Below are 9,453 nucleotides of genomic sequence, written 5' to 3'. Positions count from 1 at the left end.
AGACAGTTCATTGAATTTCATTGAATGAGAATTCCATTCTCATTTAGGATGTTACAAGAAATTCCACTAAATATGCACTACCTCGATCCCACCAAATGGATTATCTCCGCAACCAGTTTGGTTCTCCACCTCAAGTCTAATTTCTCCGAACCTTCCAGAAGTCCTTAGATTTGTGAATCCTCTAATGGTATTTTTGTATTTACTAACTTACAAATGTCTATTTTGGATCCAATCCAATTGGTTGTTTTTGAAAATCATGCTTTGTCCCACAAAGTGCTTTAATGGCTTTCTTCCTTCTAAGAAAGGATTCATAAGTTATTAAATCAAAATCATCTGTTGCTAGACTCTTTGAATCTGCCAACCTATTTATCCTAACTAGAGGGATGTGGCCTAGTTCATGTATGTCATTTTCTGTAAGTTATGTTGTTGATCATCCGTTTTAGTCATTTATTTTGATTGTGCATAATCTAATTATGTAGTACAACAATTTAATAACTTAGCAGACTCGAAAAAATCTTTTATTGATAAATTTTGTAGTCTAATTTGTCCAACAATTGTCTAACGACATGATCATGCTAGGTTACATAAACGTAAACTATTTCAACATGAATACTATTAGCTAAGTTTATTTAGTCTTATTGCTTTTGCATTAATGGCTCAGCCATTGCTTAGCTCTAAGAGTAGTTATCTTAGAGTTCTATTCCATTCATTTCTGTAAACCATTTCCATAAATGCATTTTGGGAGCAATTTTCTAACACTTGTGAATACGAACAATAATCATGTTTGCCCGACAAATGCCATACTTTGGGTGAAGGGGATTTCACGATACTCCCTCTTCTAATGCCCTTTCACAATTATATGTAAACATCATAAGTCAATTTTGACTATCGAACCATTATCCCATTTTTCCTTTTACATTTGCTCATTAAAGTGACAGAGTGTCAAGGGCTGCCCGCACACTAGGCCCCCTGACGCGCAATTCGGCCACTCAACCGTTCTACATGGCCGACCACTCAGCCTTCATCGCCAGACGACGGACACCCAACTGTGTTAGAGTCTTAGGTGTAGGTCTTTTATTGCTTTGTTACTGCTTTGTTATTTGCTTTATGTTGTTTAGATTCCTCAAGGGGACGTTACGCCTCTTGAGTTGCAAATTTTAGCTTTTCTAGTGTCTAGTGTAGACGATAGGATTTATTTTTTTAAGCCTATTATAGGGGAGAATGAGTTCAAGAAGCATGATTTAGTGACATGTTGGAGTCCCCCTCAAGGCGAACCCCTTGCTCTAGCATCGTTGGACATTGTATACGCACTTTTCAGTTCAATGTAATTTGGTTTTCTGAATTCGCGTGCGCAATTTATGATTTTGTGATTTGTTCCTCCCGACTCTGATATATTCGGCGCGTTGCATTAGTGCCGAGCGGAGGTATTGGCGGACGTAGTCAGCGGACTACTAGCCACACGACGCGCTGTGTGATAGGCGCCTCGTGAGAGGTGGTATCAGAGCCTCGTGCCATGATGGGGCCTAGGCGTACGACTGCTACTACTGCGAAGGCATCGGGACAAGATCTGGAAAGCCCGCGACATGCCGCAGCTTCAACCAACGAGAGAACTGAGAACCCGGAGGACGGACACTCCCGGCTGGCGAAATTGGAGGAGAAGGTCTCTTCCCTAGAATCTGAGATCACGGTGCTGAATTCGGAGTTGGACGAATGTCGGCAGGTGATTCAGGAGATGGCTGGCGTATTCGGAAACGACAGCATTGCCGATATGCGGCGTGACATGGAGCAAATGTCCATTCAGATTGGGTTGCTCCAGCGTGCAGTGGGTAGCACGCCTATGGTTCCTCACGACCCCGGTGCTAGGCTTCGAATACCAGAACTGAAGGCCTATAGCGGTGAGCGTGATGCGAAGGAGGTCGAGAACTTCCTCTTCGACATGGAGCAGTACTTCCTTGCGACAGACGTGCGGGACGAGGCAAGGAAGGTTGCGACTGCGACCATGTACCTGACTGGTGACGCAAAGCTGTGTTGGCGGACCAAGTTTGCGGAAATCCAAGCTCATCAAATACAGCTCGACATGTGGGCTCTTCTACGGGAGGCGATCAGAGAGCAGTTCTTCCCCGAGAATGTGGAGTATAATGCCAGGAGGGCATTGCGAAAGCTTGAACATACAGGTTCCGTGCGGGAATATGTCAAAACTTTCTCAGCATTGATGCTGAACATCCGAGACATGTCGGAGGCGGACAAGCTGTTCACTTTCATGGAAGGCTTGAAACAGTGGGCGAGAAACGAGTTGCAGAGGCAACCAGTGACTGATTTGAGCCCGGCTATTATAGCGGCTGAGCGCCTGGCAGATTTCAACCAAGAGACTCGGAAGGATAGGCAGGTGACATCTGGTCCTGCACAGAACAAGTCGAATGGGATGAGATCGTTCAGGAATATCTTCAACAGAGGTGGGGGAGACCAGAAACCCCACGCTCAGAATGGCTCACAGGGCGGTTCAGACAGGAACAGGCCCCAGGAGAACAGGCAGGGAGCACCCGAGAGGAGGAGAGGGTGTTTCTTCTGCGATGGTCCGCATGGGTATCGCGACTGCCCGAAGAGGCGGGTGTTGAATGCATTGGCAACGACCTTTGCCGACAATGCGTCATCCTCAAGGAGTGTGGAGCCACAAGCAGAGGCAGGTGGTGAGAATGGCACGGAGGAGGATGAGGACAATTTGGGGGCCGTATCCCAATGGTGCAACACAGTCTCTATGGTGGCGGCGAAGAGAGTTGTGCCACCCCTTGCGAAAAAGACTGTCCTGGCTGTTACTGTGGAACAGCTGGAACAGAAAAAAGAAGAAGTTCAGCCCCGGATTCCTAGGAAGAAAGGGTTGATGTTCGTTGATGTGAAGATTCATGGCAAACCGATTCGAGCCATGATTGACACTGGAGCCTCTCACAACTACCTTGCGAGCGCCGAAGTGGCGAGACTCGGGCTCGTGCTGGAGAAGGGAGTTGGGCGTGTGAAGGCAATCAACTCGGCTGCACAACCCATTGCCGGTGTAGCCAAATCTATGTCGATTAAGGTTGGTGCTTACGAGGGCAAGACCAATCTTTCCGTTGTGGTGATGGACGATTTCAAGCTTATCCTCGGGCTTGAATTTCTACGGGATACACACACAGCTGTTCTACCTCATGTCGATTCGCTGATGATGATGGGAGCGAAACCGTGTGCCATCACTACCTTGGCCGGACGTACTGGAGAGAGGAATTTGTCGGCCATGCAGTTTGAGAAGGGTCGCAAGCGGAATGAACCATCCTACTTGTGCAGTCTTTGTTTTGATGAAATGGAAGAGGTGTCAGGGCCCATCCCGGGCGGCATCAAGAAACTGTTGATGGAGTTTGAAGACGTGATGCCAGACGAGCTGCCTCGGAAGCTACTGCCGAAGAGGGCAGTGGATCACGAGATTGAGTTGGTGCCTGGCACGAGGCCGCCCGCCAGGGCACTGTACAGAATGTCGCAACCTGAGCTTGTGGAGCTTAGGAAGCAGTTGAAGGATATGCTGGAGAGCGGAATCATCAAACCCGCGAAGTCGCCGTATGGAGCGCCGGTCCTGTTTCAGAAGAAGGCCGACGGCTCCCTACGTTTGTGTTCCGATTATCGGGCGCTCAATAAGATCACTGTGAAGAACAAGTACCCGATACCGTTGGTGGCAGACTGCTTCGACCGTTTGAGTGGAGCGAACTACTTCAAGAAGATAGACTTGAGGTCGGGCTATTGGCAGGTCCGAATCAAGGAGGGAGATGAGGCGAAGACGACAGTTGTCACCCGATATGGAGCTTTCGAGTTTCTTGTCATGCCTTTCGGCCTGACCAACGCTCCCGCAACCTTCAGCACCTTGATGAACCAAGTACTCCACGGTTTTCCTGACGAGTTTGTGGTGGTGTACTTGGACGACATTGTGATATATAGCAGAACCTTGGCCGAGCACGAGGACTATTTGCGGCAGGTTCTGACGAGACTCCGCGAGCACGAGCTGTACGTGAAGGTGTCGAAATGCTCGTTTGCTCAGGAGACTATCAGTTTCTTGGGACACATCGTGGAGAGAGGACGCATTCGGATGGATCCCAAGAAAGTACAGGCTATTGAGGAGTGGAGACCGCCGAGTGATGTTCATGACTTGCGCTCATTTCTTGGCTTGGCGAATTATTATCGACGTTTCATGAAGGACTACTCCGCGATAGCACGGCCTTTGACAGACTTACTGAAGAAGACAGAGACTTGGAATTGGACACCCCAATGCCAAGTAGCCTTCGATGATTTGAAGAGAGCGATGGTGACAGATCCTGTGTTGGCCTTATCAGATATGTCAAAGCCATTCTTGGTGGAGACAGACGCTTCAGACTTTGCTTTAGGAGGAGTTCTGATGCAAGATGGCCATCCAGTTGCCTTTAAGAGCAGAAAGTTGAAGGATGCTGAACGACGTTATTCAGTGCACGAGAAGGAGTTGTTAGCCGTAGTTCATTGCGTTCGACTATGGCAGCACTATTTGTTAGGCTCTCCCTTCGTGGTCAGGACAGATAACACTGCACTGAGTCATTTCATATCGCAGCCGAAGCTGACCAGTAGGCAGGCACGCTGGCAGGAGTTGTTGTCAGAGTTTCACTTCGTGTTGGAGTACCGGGCCGGCTCCAACAACCACGCAGCAGACGCCTTGAGCCGCGACTTGGCAAACTTGGAGTCGATAGCAACGCTCTCCTCTAGCGCGGATGCTATCTCTGTGAAGGATCAGGTGCGGGAGTTGCTACCGAGGGATCCCGCAGCGCAAGGCCTGATTCGGCTTGTCGAGCAGGGCAAGGCTCGACACTTTTGGATCGAGGATGGATTCTTGATGACCAAGGGAAACCGCGTATATATTCCGAGAGGCGGGGACCTACGGAAATCACTTCTTTTCGAATGCGACGACACACTCTGGACACCAAGGACAGGAGCGCATGTTTGCCTTGGTGAGGAGGGCCTACTATTGGCCACAGATGCGGGACGATGTCGAGACGTATGTCCGCACTCGCTTGATTTGTCAGCAGGACAAGGCAGACCATCAGAAGAAGGCTGGTTTGCTGCAACCACTTCCCATCCCAAAGCGTCCATGGGAGAGCGTCTCCATGGATTACATCTCTGGATTGCCTAAAGTCGGGGACTTAGGCTCTACTATCGTCGTGGTAGATCGTTTGTCAAAATATGCTACATTCATCGCAGCACCCAAACACGTTACTGCAGAAGGGACGGCTCATCTCTTCTTCAAGCACATCGCCAAACATTGGGGACTGCCAAAAGATATTGTTAGTGATCGTGACTCCCATTTCACTGGCGTCTTCTAGACCGAGCTGTTCAAACTCCTCGGGCCCACACTTTCCATGAGCTCGAGCTATCATCCACAGTCCGATGGTCAGACAGAACGTTTTAACTCTATGTTGGAGGACTACCTTCGGCACTTTGTGCGAGGTACGCAGAAGGATTGGGTGAAGCTCCTGGATGTCGCTCAGCTGTGTTTCAATGCTCAAAAGAGCTCTTCGACTAACAAGAGCGCTTTTCAAATCGTTACTGGGCAGCAACCGCTCCTTCCTCACACTCTTGACATCCCACAAAGTGTGAGATCCCCTCTTGCTCGAAGTTTCTCCCAGGAGTGGAAGCAGAATGTTGATATCGCTAAAAGTTGCCTGGAGACAGCTCAGAAGCGGATGAAGAAGTATGCAGATCAGAATCGCCGCTTCGTTGAGTTCAATGCGGGAGACCTGGTGCTGGTGAAGGTCCCGGATCCGAGATTGTCAAAATCATCAAGGGGGAGAGATCCTCGTTTGATGCAGAAATATGTTGGTCCTTTGCCGGTCCTTAGGCGTATTGGGACGGTGGCGTACAATGTGGAGCTGCCGTCGTGGTGGAAGATCCACGACGTCTTCCATGTCAGCCAATTGAAGAAGTATTCAGCAGACAGGGAAGACGATACCCGCAATCAACCCAGTCGCCCACAACTCGAATTGAAGAAGACGAAAGAGAGGGTGGCTGAAGCGATCCTAGATCACCGAGTGACGAGTACCGCGAAGAAAGACCACACAGAGTACTTGGTGAAATGGAGGGGATGCAGCAGCGAGGAGAACACTTGGGAGCGAGTGACGAACCTAAAGGCGTTTCTACCCCTTGTCGAAGCGTACCATACTTCCGTAGCGCCGGGGATGTCGCTATCTCAGGTGGGGGAGAATGTCACGGGCTGCCCGCACACTAGGCCCCCGTTACGCGCACTTTAGCCACTCAACCGTTCTACATGGCCGACCACTCAGCCTTCATCGACAGACGACGGACACCCAACTGTGTTAGAGTCTTAGGTGTAGGCCTTTTATTGCTTTGTTACTGCTTTGTTATTTGCTTTATGTTGTTTAGATTCCTTAAGGGGACGTTACGCCTCTTGAGTTACAAATTTTAGCTTTTCTAGTGTCTAGTGTAGACGATAGGATTTATTTTTTTAAGCCTATTATAGGGGGGAATGAGTTCAAGAAGCTTAGTTTAGTGACGTGTTGGAGTCCCCCTCAAGGCGAACCCCTTGCTCTAGCATCGTTGGATATTGTATACGCACTTTTCAGTTCAATGCAATTTGGTTTTCTGAATTCGCGTGCGCAATTTACGGTTTTGTGATTTGTTCCTCCCGACTCTGATATATTCAGCGCGCTGCATTAGTGCCGAGCGGAGGTATTGGCGGACGTAGTCAGCGGACTACTAGCCACACGACGCGCTGTGTGATAGGCGCCTCGTGAGACAGAGGCACTCAAAGCGCTTGAAGCGGCTGACTTTGCTTCATCTTTGTTTCTCATTCAACGTCCGGCTCCCTTGCCTTTTGTTTTTGAGGTTGAAACCTCCAAATCCAATACTGTCTATTCAGATTCTTCAATCGTTGTCTCGTATTGGTCCAATAATTTTATCAACTGATCAAATGGTCTTCTCAAGCCCATTTAGAGTTTATGATAAGTAGGACGAAGGAGTAATGAAATACATTCCTTTTAAGATCAACATTGGGGTCTTAAAGCTTCTCCACAAGGCATTGCATCTTAGCCTAATGTTTGTGTATAGACAACATTCGGTCATTTAGGCTTCACAAAAATGCTTTTGTCGTGGCATATCCAATATGCCAGTTCGGTGCCACATAAATATGATTTATGTGGAGCATTTATTGAACCAACAACGTCTCACTTATCATAATGCTCATGGATGATAGAAGTAGGTACGATGTTGCGGACCTTGCGATTGTCCTTATGCTTTAATTCTGAGCATCAAGCACTCCTTAAGTAAGGACTCGTTTCGCAAGTCTGATGGAAGTGGCTTTTTCATGACATATGCCTAGGTTCGAAAATCGAAGACAATCCTTTGATTTTCACATTCAACTTTAATCGATTATATTCCATTAAATAAATCTAAAAATAAAGAAAATGGAAAATGGTATCTAAGATATGCATTCTAAATACAAATTACAAAATAAGTAGATTATAGCAATGTTGAGTTTGAGTAAAGACTCAGTCTTTTAGTCGTTAACTTCTTCCACTATTTCTTTCGTAGTGGGCTTAGGATCCACAAGAATAATTTACCATACCCCGCTTTTATAATTCACATGGAAAAAGCCTTGTGGGAGGCAACCGAGGCCATTCTAATTCCATGAGATTCTCAAGATAATTTTCCTCACCTCTTTACATGATCCCAAGGACTCCAACCGAATCATGTTATTCTGTGTTACCCATCAACCAAATCATACCTCAATTATCGCCCCCATGACTCGTGAGACTGGGAAACAACCAACGTATTCCTTTGTGCATAATAATAATACAGCTTGCCTTGTATTCCAAATGTGTCACGACTTATGAGACCATATTTGGATAGTGGTAGCTTCTTCATGATATTGCTATGGATGGATTGGACAGATCGAAATGCCATTTTCATCCAAGTCCATTTAGGGGCATAATATTTTAATTCATGTTAGTTTCAACCCATCAATCTAGTCACACCTCAACTGTCGCCTCCCACGACTCGTGAGACAGGAAAACAGTGACCGTGTTCCTTTGTTCACAATAATGGTGCAGCTTGCCTATAGTCCAAATCTGCCACGACTTGTGAGAGCACACATAGGTACTGGCAGCTTTCTCGCCACATTATTGTGGATGGAAATGTTGGACAGATCAAATAATTTTGATGCAAGTCCATTTTGGGCCCTAAAACTTTAACTTGGTCCAACCAAGTGAGAGTTAATATTGAGTTGTTTGATCGAGACCTAATCAAAGAATAGCTTTGCATGCATAAATATCAACTATTTAAAGCATTAGGTAAACACATAGCATGCAATCAAACCTAGCATACCCCTGTTGAATGATCACAAGCCCAGCCTATGTGACCCACTAAGCCTGCAGTGAGTCTAAGGACTGTCTAAGGTAGCCCAATGCTATTACAAAAAATGTTTTACACTCAACACATAGATGTGCCTTGTAATATCTTCGTGGGCCGCCTTCTCCATAGGCCTCCTCCTTCGTGGACCTTCTTACATCATCTCAATTAAAATAAAAACCTCACAAAAATAATCTATACTACTCTTATTACAATTTAACAAGAAACTCCAATCAAAGTTCGGAGGGAGTACATTAGGAGGGAGATAGGAAGATCTATTATTCCAAGATTAAAAATCAGAAGGAGGGAGAAAATAAATCACAAGGGCACACAGGCCCACCCAATAAAATTATAAGATGTACATGTGGTCTAGGGCTCGTGATCATCCACCATATTCAACTAGCACATAATATCAATTAAGCAGGCTAGATAAGAAAATACCGTGATATCCAATATCATGATAAAATATTATATGCAGAAAACAAAAAGTTTAAAATTTTTAATTCAAAGGGATGATAAAGCCCCATGCATCTAATGTACGCAAATCAACCATATTAATTAAAGCAATTTAATTCTAAAAAAAATCCAATTTTCCCAAAATTAAATCAGCAAATAAAAATATTTTTCAGAAAATGTGCAGAAATTAGAAAAACGATGGAAAATGACCCAAACATCGGCCGTCAATTGGAACAACAGTAGCACTGTCTGCACGCAGGGCCTCCGCTATCCAGCTGCGTGCAAGCTCTTGCCCACTCGCACGCGCTATGCACTGTCGGTCTGCAGTGCATTGCTACAACACTATATTTCTTTTCACAAATAAAAATAAAACTAAAACCAAGTATTTTTACCAGAAAATTTAATTTTCTTAAAATACTTAAATCATTCAAAATTGCAAAAGCTAAACATGTTGATTTTCTCATATAATCATTCAAGAATAAGCATAAATAAATATCATGCTTCAAAAATAATAAAATCATATTATCATGCTTATTCACATAAATGTATAGCCCCGACATCGAAGCGGGCTCTGATACCACTTGAAAGCAAAAA

At 45.8% G+C, this 9,453-nt stretch overlaps 1 protein-coding gene across 1 annotated transcript; it reads left to right on the top strand.

Annotated features, from left to right (window-relative positions):
• The first annotated feature begins 1,516 nt into the window (after nucleotides 1-1,516).
• Nucleotides 1,517-5,173, top strand: LOC105179573 (uncharacterized). The gene has a single exon (XM_088883518.1). It carries the CDS (start codon nucleotides 1,517-1,519, stop codon nucleotides 5,171-5,173), a length of 3,657 nt encoding a protein of 1,218 aa, XP_088739644.1.
• Nucleotides 5,174-9,453: the final 4,280 nt, after the last annotated feature.

The sequence above is a fragment of the Sesamum indicum genome, linkage group LG8 (genome assembly GCF_026168435.1).
Source record: "Sesamum indicum cultivar Baizhima isolate 11 linkage group LG8, ASM2616843v1, whole genome shotgun sequence".
Classification (NCBI taxonomy): Eukaryota; Viridiplantae; Streptophyta; class Magnoliopsida; order Lamiales; family Pedaliaceae; genus Sesamum; species Sesamum indicum.
The sequence above is the reverse complement of the archived record's forward strand: the minus strand, read 5'-3'. Positions and strand labels throughout refer to the sequence as shown.